This window comes from Erithacus rubecula (assembly GCF_903797595.1).
Source record: "Erithacus rubecula genome assembly, chromosome: 10".
NCBI classification, from domain to species: domain Eukaryota; kingdom Metazoa; phylum Chordata; class Aves; order Passeriformes; family Muscicapidae; genus Erithacus; species Erithacus rubecula.
Genome location: NC_136662.1, coordinates 26,597,169 through 26,614,587, shown reverse-complemented (window position 1 = coordinate 26,614,587; position 17,419 = coordinate 26,597,169). Strand labels below are relative to the sequence as shown.

General features: G+C 41.8%; 1 protein-coding gene across 8 annotated transcripts in view; it reads right to left on the bottom strand.

Annotated features, from left to right (window-relative positions):
- Positions 1 to 10,389, bottom strand: part of KIFAP3 (kinesin associated protein 3) — a 67,358-nt gene extending 56,969 nt beyond the window's left edge. For 6 of the 8 annotated variants that reach the window (XM_079314389.1, XM_079314387.1, XM_079314392.1 and 3 more), the window contains exons 1-7: positions 10,215 to 10,388; positions 5,517 to 5,648; positions 4,124 to 4,278; positions 3,042 to 3,097; positions 2,447 to 2,588; positions 1,235 to 1,334; positions 362 to 486 (exon numbers count right to left, since the gene is read on the bottom strand). In XM_079314389.1, coding sequence (XP_079170515.1) covers positions 362 to 486; positions 1,235 to 1,334; positions 2,447 to 2,588; positions 3,042 to 3,097; positions 4,124 to 4,278; positions 5,517 to 5,648; positions 10,215 to 10,246 — 742 coding nt within the window. In that variant the 5' untranslated portion in view covers positions 10,247 to 10,388. Of the gene's footprint in view, positions 1 to 361; positions 487 to 1,234; positions 1,335 to 2,446; positions 2,589 to 3,041; positions 3,098 to 4,123; positions 4,279 to 5,516; positions 5,649 to 7,114; positions 7,186 to 10,214 lie in introns of those variants that run through there. The other 2 variants (XM_079314394.1, XM_079314393.1) reach the window with 2 other exon arrangements.
- Positions 10,390 to 17,419: the final 7,030 nt, after the last annotated feature.

The window sequence follows — 17,419 nt, the reverse complement described above, 5'->3', positions numbered from 1 at the left end:
TGGAATATCCAGTGTCAAGACCCCCCCCTCTGCATCAGCTTGCTACACCTGCAATCCAGGCCATGATTCTTCTCTCCTAGGCCAGGCTATTTTACTCTCTAGTAAGCAGCATAGATGTTCTAAGACACAATGCTGATAAAATACAACATTTTTATTCCTTGTGTTGCTTTTCAGCTTAACCTCTTCCACATCCCAAAATCTTCACTCTTGGTCTTTCTCATATCTGCAATTATATTTTGCACTTTCTAGTAAATTCTACTGCTTTTACAGAAGGTGCTTTATACTCTTCATGTGTAACCAAACAACACTCATCAAGACAAGTAAGAAGCCATCAGGCTATGCTAGAACATCAAAAGGATATCAGCTTTCTTCTTTTTAGCAAGCTCCTCCTGCCAAAGCTCATGTCTCTTCAGTTCATGGTCTATGATATTCATACACAGAGCTCCAATTTTGTAATGTGTGATTATCCCATGAAATTGAGAGAAACTACATTGAAGAAATAATACTTGTGAGGATTAAATGCCAACAACTCCATATCTGTTTTGACATCTATGGTAGCAATAGTGCACCACATGAAATATTAAAAAAGGTATTTGCAGTGTGCCCCATTATAGCACCTCCCTACTGGAAAATTATTTCAAAATAAGAACAATCCCTGAAAACATGAACATTTTCTCAACTTGTAGAAAGACAAGGAACAGTTTGTTGTTCCAGATCAAAATGAAAACACACTCCAATTTTCATACATAAAGGAAAAGGTTTTTCCTTCAGCCCTGCCTTCCATACTGCAAGTACTTCAGAGCACACTCTCCCCCCCAGAAATATAATAGAGACCTAAAATCAAGGTAAATGCCATTTCTGCTTGAATTATTTCTAGGCAGGGTATGCTGAAACACTGGCATAGCTAAATAAGAGCAAATGCTCACTTCAGAATTGAGTATTGTTTCTTCCCTGTAGGAGTGCAGATGGAAATTCATGGTGGCAGCTCAGCCACCCTTCATTTGTGACAAAGCTATGAGTCACCATCTTTATTAGTTTCTTCCCAGCTCTCTTACAAACTGCCTCACCACAAGTTCTTCTTGTTATAAGTGATAAAATTGAGGGACAAGCATGTTTGTGTCTGTTTTTCATGTTTCAGTGAAGTTTTGTAGTGCAGAGCAGAAAGCAAATGAAAAGCCACTAAGCAGAGCTACACATTTTTTAATGTTTCTAAACCCAGGGAGTCTGCACTCACCTCGAAAAGCAGAAGAAAATGTAAATTATATTGGTAGCCAGTTCAATGCTTTGCTTCCAGTCTTCCCTCAGCACTCTAGCCAATGCACCCAGGGCAGTTTCTGAAGTGAAAAAAGATTTAGAGAAGCATCAGCATTTTGTGCCCCTGCTTTTTAGTTTGTGAGCCTCAGAATTTGAATACACCTTATTCTACATTTATCAGTTTTGTACTGGAACACTTTCACAGGTACCTCACTTTAACAGGCAACACTGCACACCAGTTCTGTTTGAAGAGAGTATCAGAAAGGACTCTGGATGGTCACCCTGTCACAAACCCTAAGAGGCAGCAACATGGAAATAAAGTGCAACCTAACACCAAAGTCATCTTAAAACTACCACTAAACTTCAGATCTTGTGGCCTTTGCCATCTCTGTGTTCCATACTTCATTGTGCCCCCTGACTAAAAAAAACAATTTTCACTTTCAAATACCCTTTAATTCCACCTTGACAGATAGTATTTTCTCATTTATCTATTTATTTTTCCCCTTGAATCTACTTCATATTATTTAATAATTTTGTTTGTCCTTTTCCTATTTAATCTCACCTTTTCATTCACCTAGCTAGTCTCTCTTCATGTACACCATGTTACTTGATCAGAAAAGCAGCAACTGGAAAGACCAAGCACTAAAGTATTTTCAACAACTCATAGGGACAAGCCATTATTTCATGGCTCACCATTCCCATCCCATTCCATCTTCTGTGGTGACATTGCAAGATGGGCATGTATTGAAGTCATCACTCACTCAAGGAATGTGAGGGTACAAGGGCTCAGCAAAAGAGACAAAGGAGCAAAGAAAGAAAATCACAAAATTAACTTATGTCAGCTTGCTTGCAAATCCCTTTTTCAAGGTAAGTTTCCTCATCTACAGGATATAATACATTCCCATTTCCAGCACTAATGCCAGCTGAAGTTAATTAAGCATCAAAATAGCTAGGAACAGAAAAAAAAAGCTGAAGCCTGCAGAGGCCAGGAAGATTTCAGTATTAGGCTCACCTAAGACCAGTCTGAGCAGCATCCATTTGCAGAGACCCAACCAGACTTTGATGGCCACCTTATTATATAGAGATAGATCTTAGCAAGCTAAAGAAAATCCCAAATTAAAGGTGAACTACTTTTCCCTGGATACAAATTACCAGCATATGAAGAGAAATTACCATTGGATTTTAAAATTACCATTCATAAGCAGCTCTTCCAAATTATCAGGATTCCTGGCCAGCTGCAGGATGAGGGCAGAGCCACGCACCTTGTCAGGAATGTCCTCGTACAGTAACTCAATGTACTCATCCATGTCATTGATATTGGCAACTTCATCAATCTGCAAGCAGGCAGAAGCAAAGGTTTCACAGAGAGAGATGCCAATTCAACACCAGCAAAGGGCATTCAGCTTTTGAGTATATATCTTAGGCAAAAATAAAATACAAGTTCAAAAACCCCACCATATGCAGAATCACTGCCAATGAACACCAGGAAATATAAGGAGATAATTCCTAAAAATCAAAGGATGCTCAGACACAACTCTGTGTCCTGTCCAATGTTCCAGACCTCACTGGCTGTCCTGCTGTGTGCTATACTTGGAGGGGCAAGTATGCATGTCAAATATTTTACCCTTTATGGAGATAATTTTCTTCCATTGTGCAGTATTTCCAAACCAAGTTCTTTGTTTAAAAAACCACAAGAATTCAGCATTTCCTCTCCCCTCCTCTCTTTTGTAACTGCTTACTGAAGTAGTAAACAGGGTTTGCACCTCTCTTTTATCACCAATATTTACCTCTGTCCCTTCAAATGGGGGTGGATCTTTTGGCTTGCTGGTTTTCTCCTTTTTTTCTATAAAGAATAAGACATGAGTGCAGTTAAGTTACAAACACAGACCAAACACAAATCCAGTGATCTCATAGTGAACACTCTAGTTATATCAAGCTCAAAGTCCTTTTGTATCCAGCTGACCTGCCAGACTAATACAGGTTTCTGAAGCTGAACAGTCCCTAGGGGGTAAACTAAATCCTCAGCTGCTTTTTGACTATTCAGTTTAAATGTTCAGTGATAGCCCAATCAGCTGGGGAGACAGAGGGTGACAAACCTCAGAGCAAGCCCAAAGTGACAACACTCACTCCCATAGTGAGAGACCTCAGCAGCTTTGATTCTGCTTGTGTCGTGTGACACACCAAGACACAGAACTGCAGAGTGAGAGAGGGTAAAACATGCAAAGCTCTCATAATTAAACCCCATGTATAACACAAGTCTTCATTTTAAATTTGTCTCACTAGGAATCCAGCTCCAGAACAAAGCTTACCATTCCATGGTTGCAATAAACCTTGATAACTGCAAAGCAGTGTAGAACCTCATGTTAAATATTCAACTGTTCCCTGAGCAGAAAGTTTAAGCTGAACTTAAGATAAAATAGGAGCACCTAGAGGCCAGGAACTTAATATAAGATGGGAGAAACAGCCCAGGCTGTCTCTCCAGCTTTACACACAGCTCAGATTCCTAGGCACACTGTCTACAGTGTCTACAAAGTCTACAGACTTCTGATGTTACTGTAAGTGCAGATGTAATACGACAAGGCTGCACCCAATAGCAGAATCTGTACCTCCCAAGTCCTGCTAAAGCACAAGGCAGCCAGTAAGAAGCAACAATACTAAGTGTAACCAAAATAATAAAACAAATTTGGTTGTTGTCTCACTTCAAGACCAGAACTGTTTCCAAGAGTGATAAACCATACATGTCCCCTACTGTCACCACCCCCAGAGAACTGGTACATCAGGCACACTGGGCTCTCAGCTAGAAACACCTCACTATTTGCTCAAGGCTGAGGCACCCCAGTCCCAAGCTACTTTGCTCCTGTACTTTTACCTTTTGCTGCTGAGGAATCTCTGCGGTTCTGCAGGTAGTACAGCAGCTGCTCCACTTCTGCAAGCTTGGAGGGGTGAATGAGCTTGCATTCTTCAACAACCTTCCGAGCCAAGGAACCAATGTCTGTATTTGCATTAAGACTTTTCAGCCGAATTCTGCAACACAGACAAGTCCTTTTTTCAGTTTTTATTTTTTTTTTCCTCTTCAGTCCTTTGATTATGTTTACACAGTCGTGAATTTCTTGAAGCAGAAATGATTCTGATACACCCAGTGCCTGTGCCTTTCATGTCAAAGTGGTGTCTCTGAACTCCAAATGGCAAGCAACTGCCAAACAGATTTGGTGGAGCATAACTGTTCATGATCTGACAAGCAGCAACATTAAAGGCAGCTGTACGAACAGATCCCTTACAACATCTTAAATATAAAAGACAGTAATTGATTTGCAATATACCCCATAAAAATGCACAGGACCACAAAGGAGTACTGCATACAAAAAAGTCCCAAATGAGAGACAGTTGTGGGTGTTGTCTGCAAAAAAAGGTTCTTTTGCAGTGCCAGGAGTCTCCCACAGCTCTGGCAGATCTGCAGTCAGGTCCACAAGCAGTGAGCAGTAAGAAAACTCTGTGGGCATTAAAAACAGGGTAGAAAAACAAGGAATTCCAGAACCTTGCAGATGCAAGTTATGCTGATTCATCTGATGACAGAAGAATGCTTTTGAGAGCTTCAAAAATTTAAGACAATTTAAGGATTCTCTTTTCTTTTTCCCCCAATTATTCTTCTAACATGCACTCACACAGGCAGCCACTTCAGCTCAAATTTTCAAACAGAAATCAGTACAGAGATAAAACTCCCCTAGAATAGGTCCAACCTTGCAGCTTGAAAACTGAAGTTACAATAGCTCTCTGGGCTTTTCCAGCAGGAAATATTTTAATGGTCTTGAAAGAAATTAACCAAGCAAAAGTGAAATGCAGACAAAGTAGTGAATTCACTGGTTGGGCAGGGGCAGATCAAAACAACAGGAGAGCCAACAGCAGGAGTATGAGGCTGTCAGGAGGTTCAAGGGTACTTTTTGCTCCAACATGAACTAGCATTTGCACAGGAAACAATCACTTCACTTTTCTCTGCCTCAACTACCCATCATGTAAAACAGGAGTCATCACTTTTTTTACAAAACAGCTTAAAGGACAAGGCTGAAAAGCAATTTACAATGTGTGTTTCAGATGTTCACTCCTAAGCACATGTTATTTCCTGGCTTTGAAACCCTCTGCTAGTCCAGCACTGAGTTGCACAAAGATTATAAACTACAATTTCTCAGAGGTAGGTGGTATTCTCAGATATTGAATCTATGACTACAAAAACTGAAATAAAGTATCAGAGTTACATCAGATCTTACATTTTCTGACATTCCTTGCGCTCCCCCAGCATGGGGTCTCCCAGCTCTCCCAGAATCGTTGCTTCCACTTCATAATGGACAATGAGGGCTTTCTCAGATGGATGCACATCTATGTTACCTCCTTTTACCTTCCTGTCATAAAGGGGAAAAAATGGATTAAATTAAAAGCTAAAAAAATACACCAGAGCAGAAATCAGTTACCTGCCTCCTATTTTAAGTAAACCCTAAACCCAAGCAGTGCTCTCCTTCCATCCCATATTCCATCTCACACAGCTGAACCAAAGCCTGGGGCTAGTGGCCATGCCACTATTGCCTGTAGTACAGAAATATTCAAGCCACTGGACAACCCTTACTCACAGAATCAGGAAAGAAATCAAAGTTATCCAGTTCCACATCACCACAATGAGTAAAAAGATGCATTGCACCAAGCAGGTGAATTTCCCATTTGATTCTCAATTACCTTGTCAGTATTGACAAATCTTTGTCTAATGGCCTTCACTTACTACAGTCCTCTAAAAATGGAATTTTTTGTCATTCTCTTGGCTAACTCTTAGTGGTTACAATTCTATGAGACTGAACTACAAATAATTTGTATCTCAATTTAACTATTCTCTCCTGCAACACAAACCTCTCTGCTACTGTTCTTCACCTCACTGTGCATGCTGCCAGGCTTGAGGGATTACAAAAATCAACAGCTGCCATCAAAAGATATAAACCATGTCTATCTGCTTTTCTAGAGCTACACATCTTGGGAGAACAATTCTCCAGGGAAGCACTCTGGGATATGTCAGTGCCAAAAGGCCCTGTTCTGCTCTCTCCTCATTTGTGACAACAATTCTGTGTACATGCAGATCCAAGGGTCCTGAAGAAAGGCCCAGATGGATGAAGCTAACATCTCATTTCTGTCTTCAAGCAGTGGTAGAGCACATCCAGAGAACACAGTGACACATATCTATTTATTGGTAAGGATGTCACTTGTCTCTTTTCCACTCAGTACTGCCAATATGTACAGCTGTGCCATGAGCCAGGCTGCTAGAACACTGCAAATTACAACCACCTCAAAATGTGGGTTTGGCTTTTGGAGTGTGGAGTGGGTTTTCTGTTGGGTGTTCAGGTTTTTTAAACAGATCATGTCCATGAAGATAATTACAAGTGGCTTTACCAGCAGTCATATGAGCATGTAGGAGATAGCAGGTAGCTGCAGCATTGGGTTAGATATGGGAAAACAACTTCAACTTCATAAAGCTGGAAATGTCAGCAAATCCAGATGCAGCCTGTGGTGTAACTACTCTCAGCAGAAAATGTTTGAAATGTGTCTTCATCTACCTAGCTACTCTGGTGGACACTTTCCCTTCTGCAGAACACAGCTGAAAAAATACCTTTGTATTGAGATACAGCTGCCCAAAAAACCCCACAAACCACAGGAAGGTCTGCTTGGGAAACGAAGAGTACAGTTCAACTACCAGCCCTGCAAGGACATACCATAGAGCAAACCAAAACATTTCCCTGCTAGAGAGTAACATTTTCCTGAGAGTATAGCAAAACTCTCATTATGACTTGGGATTTTGTGAAGAGACTGGGGTTTGTTCCCCTTCAACAGTACCATGAAGGATTTATTTCATTACAGTCTGTTCTTGGTTCTCACAAGGTAGAGTTTTGCAGGACTGAAAATTTATGGCAAATCTTTTTCAAAAGAATCCACTCTCACTCCCCTCCTCCAAATATATTTCTCCCACATTAGGATCTATCAGGAGATGCCAACTGCAAACAGGCTTCTGACAGTCAAAGCTCTGGTCAGTGACAGCTTAGTAATATTTACAGATATAAAGAAAAGGACAGGTAGAGAACAGGAGTTTGGTAAAGCTTTACAAGAATAAAGCTGAACTAACAGCTCATCATTGCCAAAAGGATTTGATCTTCCCATATTTTCCCTGCTCCTGGCAGTCACCTTGGAGTTCAACATGAGGGCTCATCAATCCCTGTCACAGTCAATTCCAGATATCCAACAGAAAACTCTCCATGTTTTGGAGAGAGGAAGTTTTTCACTGTGCAACAGAATTAAAGTGCTCTGTAGAGAAGGAACAACACTTCCTACTTATTATCAAGGAAAAGGAGGAGTAAACCTCCTCCTTTTGGCAGCAGTAAACCACTGATGAGCTTAGCCACCAGGAGAGCCTTAGCTTAAGACTGCTTAAACAGTTTTAGGACTTCTGCTGTAGGTTGGGGGTTCCCATATTTAATTTTTAATTTCAGAGGGACAGACTGAAGAACTTACAGCTGCAGAGATTGTCTGCCTTCTCACACTGACAAATGCCCTCCCTGCCTGAGCTATTTCTGAGCTAATGAAGTCACAAATCAATACACAGCCAAGTTCTCTCTCTGAAAATCCTACCTTGTGAAATGCTTGAGGACTTAGATTAAATTGTACTCCCCAGCCACTGAAGCTGTTTTTCATTTGGGAAACACTGCATTCAGATAGTCAGCATCACGAGATAAATCTTTATTTACAGAAAGAAATCCCCTCCTCTCTTCCAAATCTACAAACATCTTCTTTAACGATTTTCTACACATTTCAACTCTGTAAATCACTTCATAAAGCATTTAAAACTGCAAATATTATAATGAGTAGAATCAGCAATGCACTGGGAAGCTCTCATGCACATCAGCCTGTCCTTTCACTTCACTGCTTGCTTTGTCAACAAGAACTCAGCTCAGTTCATGGTTTAAAAGAGGAAGGCCTTTTCTACAGACAAAAGCTGGGCAAGCTGAGCTCACATAACCAAAGCTGGAGTGTTAATATCCTTTATTAACTAATTCTTTTAAGGGGAAAAAGCAAAAGCAAACTATCTTAATGAAAAGTGGGACAAACGGCGCACGTGGGTAAGGCTGAAAATCCAAGAACAAATCTCAGCAAGTCAGACTTGGTGGGAGGGGGAGTGCCCATGGAGGATGACAAAGGGAAGCAGGGAGCAGAGGAAGACCAGATTTTCACATTAAACAGCACAGCAGGTAGGTTTGGATTTGTGCTCCCCAAAAAGAGAGATAACTACACCTGTTGCAGGGATGACTACAAAACAAAGATTCCTACAAAATCACGTAAGGCAAGCTGAATAGGTAAGGCTAAAAAAACAGGCACTACTCTGAAGTTACAGCTGTTGATTTAATTGAGAGTGGCCATTTGATTTTCACCCATCGTGGCATTGTTATGACAGAACTGATGTTCAAAGACTACCAAAAGGGTTTTTCTCCCTCCACTGTTTCCAACTACAGGTCTTAATATGTGGCACAGAAGGGGAGAAAAAGCAAAACCTAGGCAGCCTAAACAGGAAGTTCTGCAAATAATAGTAAGTGGAAAGGAAGTAAAAAACAAGAACAGGAACTCCTTAGGATCCAAGACATGATGGATAAAATCACCAGCATGATAGGATAAGGTGACACTGTCCACACATCACATCTGAACAGAGGCCTAGATGACCTGGCATCTTTTGGGATTGATTCACTTTTGCTCTGAAACAACTGACAGAGATCCAAGAGTTGTCCACTCAGGCCCTGTTCTTTAGGCTGACTGGTCTCACTGCCAAACAGGCAGATAAAAGGCACCATACATTCATCACACCTGCAACATCAAACTCAGATCACACACTTTATACACCACAGTCACCTCTTCCATTCGCTTTACTTGTCCTGCCCAATCAGCCATACCACACTGTTAACATCTCCTCTGAATCAGACTCCCAGCTGCTCCCTGAGCCTGGCCTTACTGCCTCTTATCCCATCCCTGATCCCCAAACCAGCCCAGCTGCCCCATCCCAGCACTAACACCCAATAATCCTCTCCACCCATCTCCTAATAGCACCTATTCTCCTCTCAACCTACTGTCACTTCAGTGCCTCCTATCAAACAAACCAGAAAATGGCCAGAGCACCCCTCCAAACTCCACCATCTCCCCACTCCATCTCTCTGCCTGCCTTGCCTTTGGAACCTTCACTCATCCCTAACTCTCCCAGTCCTCATCCAAATCTTCTGCCAAATAGGCTTGGGACAGGTTCACACCTAAACAAACCTATGTGCCATTCCCAAACCCCCAGTCACCTTCCAGCCACTCCTCACTTGCAATGCCTCCACCCACCTTTAAACACACACACAACCACCAGGCTGGCAGAGACCTCCAAGATCATCGAGTCCAGCCCAGCCCAACACCTCAGCTAAATCATGGCACCGAGTGCCACGTCCAGGGATGGTGGGCAAACCATTCCAATGCTTTATCACTCTTTCTGTAAAAAGCTTTTCCCTAATATCCAACCTATACTTCTCTTGGTGCAGCTTAAGACTGTGTCCTCTGGTTCTGTCAGTGCTGCCTGGAGAAAGAGACCTACCACACCTGACCACAAACATCTTTTAAGAAGTTGTAGAGAGTGATAAGGTCACCTCAGAGTCACCTCTTCCCCAGGCTAAACACCACATTCATCTCCACTCCCCTCACAACACCCTCCATTGTCATTTCCCATCCATCCCCAACCCACCACACCCTCAGCTCCCCTACATTCTCCCAACCACAACCGCCCGCCCACCCCTCTGCAAACCCCGCAACACCTGTGCCTCACACCCCATAACCTGACACACTCCATCCGCCTCAACGTCCGCGACACCCCCGCCCCACCCCGAACCGCCGCGCCCCGTGCCCACCCCGCCGGTTACCTCTTGAGGTACCGGGCGTCCTCGCTCTGCATGGCGGCGGTGAGGGGGCCGTGAGGGGATGGGGGGGGGCGGCCCGGGCAGGGCGCGGCCCCGCGCGCGCGGTGCTCGTTACCAGGGAGAGCGCGAGCCCCGCCCCGCGCCAGCCCCGCCCCGCCCCGCGCCGCGCCCCGAGCGCGCGCTCTGAGCACGCGCCGCCGCTCCCTCTCCCCTCCCCGCGCGCATGCGCGCCGCCCTCCCGCTCCCGCCTTTCCCGCCCCGTTAGCGCCCCCTGCAGGCGCGGGGGAGGCGCTGCCCCGGCCCCTCATGAGGCGTCAGGAAATTAAAGGAAATTAAAGAAAATTTAAGGAAATTAAGGGAAGAAGCTGCTTTTGGGGTTTTTTTTTCCACCCTAAGTATGTAGACAAAAATTAAGTTTCTAAACTTGGGCGTCACTACAATCAGCTGCGTTTCAAGGACTTGGCAGTCCCTTAATCTTGTCCCCAAGCTGCTCTAAAGAACAAGCAGCATCATATCCAAGAAGTCTCAGAAAGGATCTTAATGTAATTTTCTGGAGTAATCTTTGCTGCCCCGTAAAGTTCTATCTACCCAGAGTCACAGGGGTATTGCAGGAATAAATAATAGGCAACAAAGCTTTTGGTTTTTATTGTGGCAAAATATTAAGCATAAATACTTAATGTCTACTGATCCCATAGAAGACTAAGAATTTTTATATTTGCACAATGTGCAGCTGAGCAGAATAAAATATTTTGTGGAATCCACACAGTGCCTGCCTCTGTTTTAAAAGAAAATGGAAAAAGAAAATAGTCTGTGAAATATGAAGTGCTACCTTAGTGCAATAAATTTACAAAACATTGCTGAAATATAATACCTTTGTTACTAGGCTTATTCTATTTTTAGCACAGTAATATTGTCATCAAGGAAAAAAAATACAGCTACCTAATCAGAATGGTAATTCTCCAGTGATTTCAGCAGCTCTCTAGATAAGCATAAGCCAAACATTAAACTCTGAAGCCATGTTAATAGTCTGATATTTACTGAGCACTAAATACCTGACAGTCTCCATTTATTTCACTATGAATTTACTTATTTATCTGGTCACATATGCCTGTTAATGGAGTCTAATTTTAGATACCTATGGAAAACAGGCCAAAGATTACAAGATGAGAAGGATACAAAAGAATGTGAAAACTGAAAAATAGGAACGTTTATTCCAGTTAAGTGTGCCATGATGTTTGAGCTGAAATTGGCTGCTTGTCAGGACTTGAAGGGACAGCAAAGCCTGGAAGAGTCCAAGTGAAATATCTCAGCTTTGTGGGTATTGAGCCACCAACACTGCCAAGATCAGACAATTCTCTTGGTCAGTGACAACCAGTTGATGCTGGGTTAGAAAACCACATGGCATAAACACCAAAACCCATGCATTGCATGGTAGATCCTTCTAAATTAAATTGTAGGGCATGTGCTGCCTGAGGTTTCACTCTATAGAAGCCCTGAGCTTCTGTTGGTGTTTTGCACAATTCCTTCCATCCCTTTCCTTCTAGTGTGGTGAGATTTATGGGGTGGGATTCTGGAGATCCCCTCACCTGCATGGTAGAAGTATGTACAAACAGAAGGAAAAAGAGGGTGATATTTGGGACAGAATGGTGATCAAGTTGCAAGCAGAAGCTGGAATAGACAAGATTTTTATGTTTCTTCTTTTTTTTTTCTTTTGTTTGGGTTTCTTTTATTTTGTTTAGGTTCTTTTGTTTTGGAGTAGTTTGTTTTTCTTTCATAGAACAGCTGTAAGAAATACTGTTCTGGAGTCAGGTTGAACAAGAGATTTTTTTTTTTTTTTTGTAGTTAGGGAATGTAAAGGAGGGTGTGAAAGAGCATGAGAGTTGCAGAGAAAATCAGAATAGGAAGAGAATGGGGGAGGAAGATACATGAGGAGAAGCTGGGCGAGAGGAGTGAAGCAAGTGGGTTAAAAACAGAAGAAAAGACAGAACTGAAGTGTTCTCATATGGTATATGTATGTATGTTTATATGTATATATATTTATGGTAGAATAAGCACAGATGGAGTAATTAACAACATTTTTATGCAAAAACCTCCAAATTTATGTTTTTTGGTCAAGCTGCAGACAGATGTTATTAACCAGATGGACAGAATACAATTGGTGACATTGGAGCAACACCCACCACTTTGCCTCATGGTAAACTTGATTTTATTTCTTTTTGTTTGTTCTCTTAGGATCAAAAAGTACTAATACTAGCAGTGATTTTTAAATCAAAAAAGGTGTTTTCACTGTCTTCAATGAGCCTTTGGTACATGAGAAGGCTGCATGTTGAAAATGCATTGGGACTGGTTTCTTTTACATCTGTGAAAAAAGAAAAAAAATCAACCAAAATAACCAGCACAGTTTTTCTGTAGCAAATGGAATTGTTAAAATGTAATAGACTAATCTCTTGTGTCTTGTGGAGTTGAGAAACCAAAGCAACCCTGAAATTTGTAATCTGTCCATCAAAGATTGCATCTTGATCTCAAGAAAAAAAAATAAAAATCAGTGGTTTTGTAGGGAAGAATCATGAATATGAGACATTTGCCTAGACCTTGTAAAAGGAGCTGTGCACAAAACTCCTTAAGAACTCTTTATTAGCTAAAATAAAGTGGAGCACTCTGAAAGGATGACTTTCCAGGGAGACATGTTAGGTGATTAGACTGTGCAGCTCAGTGGGGGATGGAGATGATGTTGTTCTGATGTGCTGTCACACAGTAAGGGATTGAGGAATGGAGGTAATAAACCCTGGGCTTAAAAGTTTATACTGGGAGGAGGAAGTGAGATGAGGCAAAGCAAAATCTGATATGCAAAGGGAAGGTCTGGCTTAACTCTTCTGGATGGAATTAATCTTGGAGCACAGATCAAGGTGATTATTGAATGCCTTCTTGATCAGCAGTGACATCTGTGCAGGAGAAGGGCATTTTCAGTGTGACACATGATTGTGCTGGCAAATCCTGGGTGCTTTTGTTATTCTTGAACATGAGACTTCACAAAAATGAGAACAAGATTCTCCATGGAGAGCTTGATTTGTTTTGTAATATATTTAATCAAATACTCATTCAAACCAGGGAAGAAAATTACCTGTAGGTTTCTATTGTTTCAGATGTAAAAAGAAACATCTAAAGATGCAAAAAGAAGTTCTCTCCATAGGGAGTTCACTGTAGAGTGTGCTGTTTCCTCCTTTAGCCTACTGAAATCAGAATTGCTGCCTTCCATGGGACTGATCTTTGATGGCCTTGTAGCTCCTTCTGGAGCTGGGGCTGTGGTAAAATAACCACCTACATGGACTTCCTGACTCTAGGCCAGGCCTTTAAGAGGGAATTTTGCTGGGAGGAACACAGAAAAGCACGTTGTATATTGTCTTAGAATCACATAGGTTGGAAAGACTTTTAAGAATAAACCTAACACTGCCAAATCCACCACTAAAGTACATCCCAAAGTGCCACACCTACCTGCCAGTATTTTCCATTTCTTCTCATTTTCTGGCAGACAGCCCAAAAAGTTTAAATCTAGAAGTGTCCATACAAGAAGGGACAGATGGGCTCTCTGTTCATGCCATCTTGTGACCCCTAAAGACAATGGGGGGCATTTCTTGGGCAAAAATCCTGGTTCAGCTGAAATCAATGAGAGTTTATCACTGACCCCAGTGGGGACAGAATTTCACCTCTTAATGTTTATTAGATGCAGCAGGCAGAAAGCAGACTCATAGCTATAAAGGCTGTGACATTTTATGGTTCTGACTCTGCAACCCCTCAAGCACATGCTTAATTTTGCCACAGTAATAAAGCTAAGCACTAACTAAAGTGTTTTCAAGGAGGGGTCTCTTTTACACTTGAACAAGTCTATATTTCATCATAAATCAGGAATTCCTCCCCTTCAAAAGAAAGGGATTCTGCTTGTGATCATCAAATTGTTTGTACTTTGCACAACAATAATTGCCTTTTTTTTTTTCCCCAGTTTTTGTTCAAAAAAGGCAAAGGGAGAGCAAGGAATGAGTACCTCAGCTGAAGTGGTGTTGCTCTGGTGACATTTGACTTAACTAATTTTAAATGGATTCAAGGGGGAAATATCAAATTTTCAATATTAATTCTAAATACCTCAGACACTGGCTGTTTCCTTAAAAAAGTGAAGATTTTGCACAACAGTTTACAGCCACATTTTTTTGTTAAGTTTTAAACTGTTGTGGACAACACCAGCATTTGTCTTCATATCAGGGAAAACTCTTCTGCTTTTACAGATAGCAGTATTTTTTGTATTTGTTTCCACCTAATTTTAGCCAAAGCACATCAGGAGTGTAGCAGAGTGGAAGTACAAGAGGAGGCATTCATAAATGAATTCAAACCTGAAATAAAGCATAAAATTTTAGTGGGATAGCACTTAACACATGGAATGACTTACCTTAGGATTTATGAGTTGATGTTTCCCCATTATTACCAGTTTTCATATCAGGAGTTTAAGAAAGAGAATGTGGGTGAGTGTAGAGTAAATCCTTTCCCAGGGTCTGTCCTGATGCTAATTTGTTTTATTTCCATCGTGGAAAGGAACCAAGCAGAGGCTGGACTTGGGTTTGATTTAGTTCACTTGCCCCTTTGCCCTGCTTGGTGAGGGAAAAGCAGGAGAGCATTTGGGGCACCTGGAAGAGGCTGTCAGAGGAGGATGGTGATGGTGTGGGGTGGCAGCAGAAGACCTGAGAGGTGGAAGGGAACATGGGGTGAAGAACATTCCTTCACCCTCCCAGCTGTGCTTTCCAGGAGTCTGGAAAGCACTGGGAGAAGGGGAAAACAGGGACTGGTCTGGCTGGCCCATGAGTAAGAAAATACAAGAGCCCAGGAGTTGAGCTCTGGAAATTGCTGGTTCTCAGGAGCTTCAGGGTTACAGTAATGGGGGTTTTACAGTGCTGTTGAACTGTGTGTTGAAAAAACAATCCTTCAGCTTTCAACTAATTTAGTTACCATCTGTAAGCTGTTTAAGCCATTCCCCTTATTTCACTTTCCCCATTTAATTTTGCTCTGTATGCTTTTTCTTCATCCCACCTCCTGCATGTGCATCTGTGCAGGCACAGAGAAGCACATAGGTGTGTAACTGGGGGTTTTCTAAAGAGCTGGAAAACACAGCTGTCACTGGTGTTCTTTGTGGGCAGAACAAGGTAATGATGCATTACTGTGACCCATCCACAGACTGCTGGCATTTTGCTGTGGGGATCCATGGCCTGTTCTTCACACCAGTGTATTCTATATAGACAGATAAAGAGTGAAATATATTTAAAAACAAGTGCCCTGTGCTACAAATCTGCAGATGTCTGAGTTTTATTTTGTACAAAACTCAGTTTGCTACTGGATTTCAGATTTCAGAGGTAGCATATTAAAGCTGTCCTTACCTCACCCAGCTGAGCATCTCTTATGTTTCATGAGATTCCCCTGCAACCCAGGGGCATATGTGTCCATAGAGAGGTGAGTTAATTAGTAGCATTCCAACATATCCTGCTCTTTATTGGTTAGTAGTGAAGAATCCCAGAAGAAGGAAAGCACTGTAATCATGCCAGACCCATCCTGTGTTTCCTACAGTTTCACTCTAGAATTTTTTTCATACATATTGTCTCAGTGCCAGTGCTCGTGGTCTCTGTAATTAAAAGCATTTCTCATAAAGGGGATTATGAGATTAAAAATATTGCTTATAAAGAACACATTGATCCTCACTGAGAGGATGACAGACATAAAAACATCAAATTACTGGTGTCACTAAATAAAACTAATTTAGGAGATAACAGTACATTTTTAAACAAATAGTGGGAATGTATTAGATTTACAAACTGCAAGAACTTTCCTTCCCAGTGTGCTCATTCTTCATTTATCATTTTATAAGAAAACCCCTTAAACTAAAAGTTAGTCTCATACAAATGTCACTTGCTAGCTTTCTTGCTAATCCAGAGGAAATATTATCCTAGTGGTCCCTGAGGTCCAATGTCTAGGTGTTGGATACATGATAAACTTACTTGAAGCTTTCTCAGTGAGATATAGTCCTCTGGAGACAGCTGTGGATTTAATTTTTCAAGCTTTAGTACAACCGAACATCTTAAAAATAAGATTTAAGTTTCCCTTGTCAGGTCACTTAAGAGTTTCTTCTTTTATTTTACTTTTTTTTTAATATATATTTTAGTTTATTTCCCTCCTCTGCTACTTGCCCAGACTGTTAATCCCCAGCCTCAGGAGGGAACATTTAACCATCTCAAACCTTCACATCTTGATCATTTTTTGGTTCCAAAGGGCAACACACATACATTTGGCTTTTGAATTGTTCTGCTCAGAGAGTTTATCTAGAAAGTATCAATGAAAAGCAAACAATTCCCAGTCTTGATCATGTAGGTTTCTACATCAGTTCTGAACAGAGGTGGTTTTTGCAATTTTTGAGCCACTCCTCTGTGTGAGAGCAGTATTTCACACAAAGAGGTGTGTTTCCAGTCTCTGCAATGCATCCTCCTGTGTGTTTATGCTGTCCAGGAGTAGAGTTTAATCTAGTTTTCTTGCCCCTTGATATTTATCACTTAGCTTTTCAGAAATGGTAAATTTAATGTTTCAAGGCACGCACAGAATTTAACCAGCGAGTTCCTGGTATTGAGCAACTCCACACGACTCAGAGACACTGAAATTATCTGATGTTATACTCCTGACACTTTTACTGATCCACAGAAAATGCTGCTTACAGCTCCTCATCTCTGCTGTGCACTCACACACTCACAGGCTTCTGCCAGACTATTCCTTCTCAGGAGCTAAAACCTTTCAAGGTCACTTGTCATATTTGTTCTCTACAGTCAGCTTTTCTTTTTTCCCTTTCAGCTCGTTTTGCCTTGACTTCCTGAGGAAATTAGTTTTATCTTGCCTTACCTATCCATGCATTCATCAGGTTTCTTTTCCCTCCCTCCTAAATTACCCAATCACCACTGTGATGTGCACAAGTTAATTAAGTTTCTAGAGGTTTTTGTGTCCTGGCTGCCAGGTAGGTGAGGGAGAGACCTGTGCTGAGGGAGAGTTAAGCAGAGTTCAGCTCTTTGGCAGCAGTGAGGGGTCAGTCCCTCCATGCACACTCTCCAGACAGACAGACAGACAGCACAGAGGAGCTGCTGGCCAAGCTGTCCCAGAGCAGCTCCAGCACAGGCAGTTTCTTGTCCAGG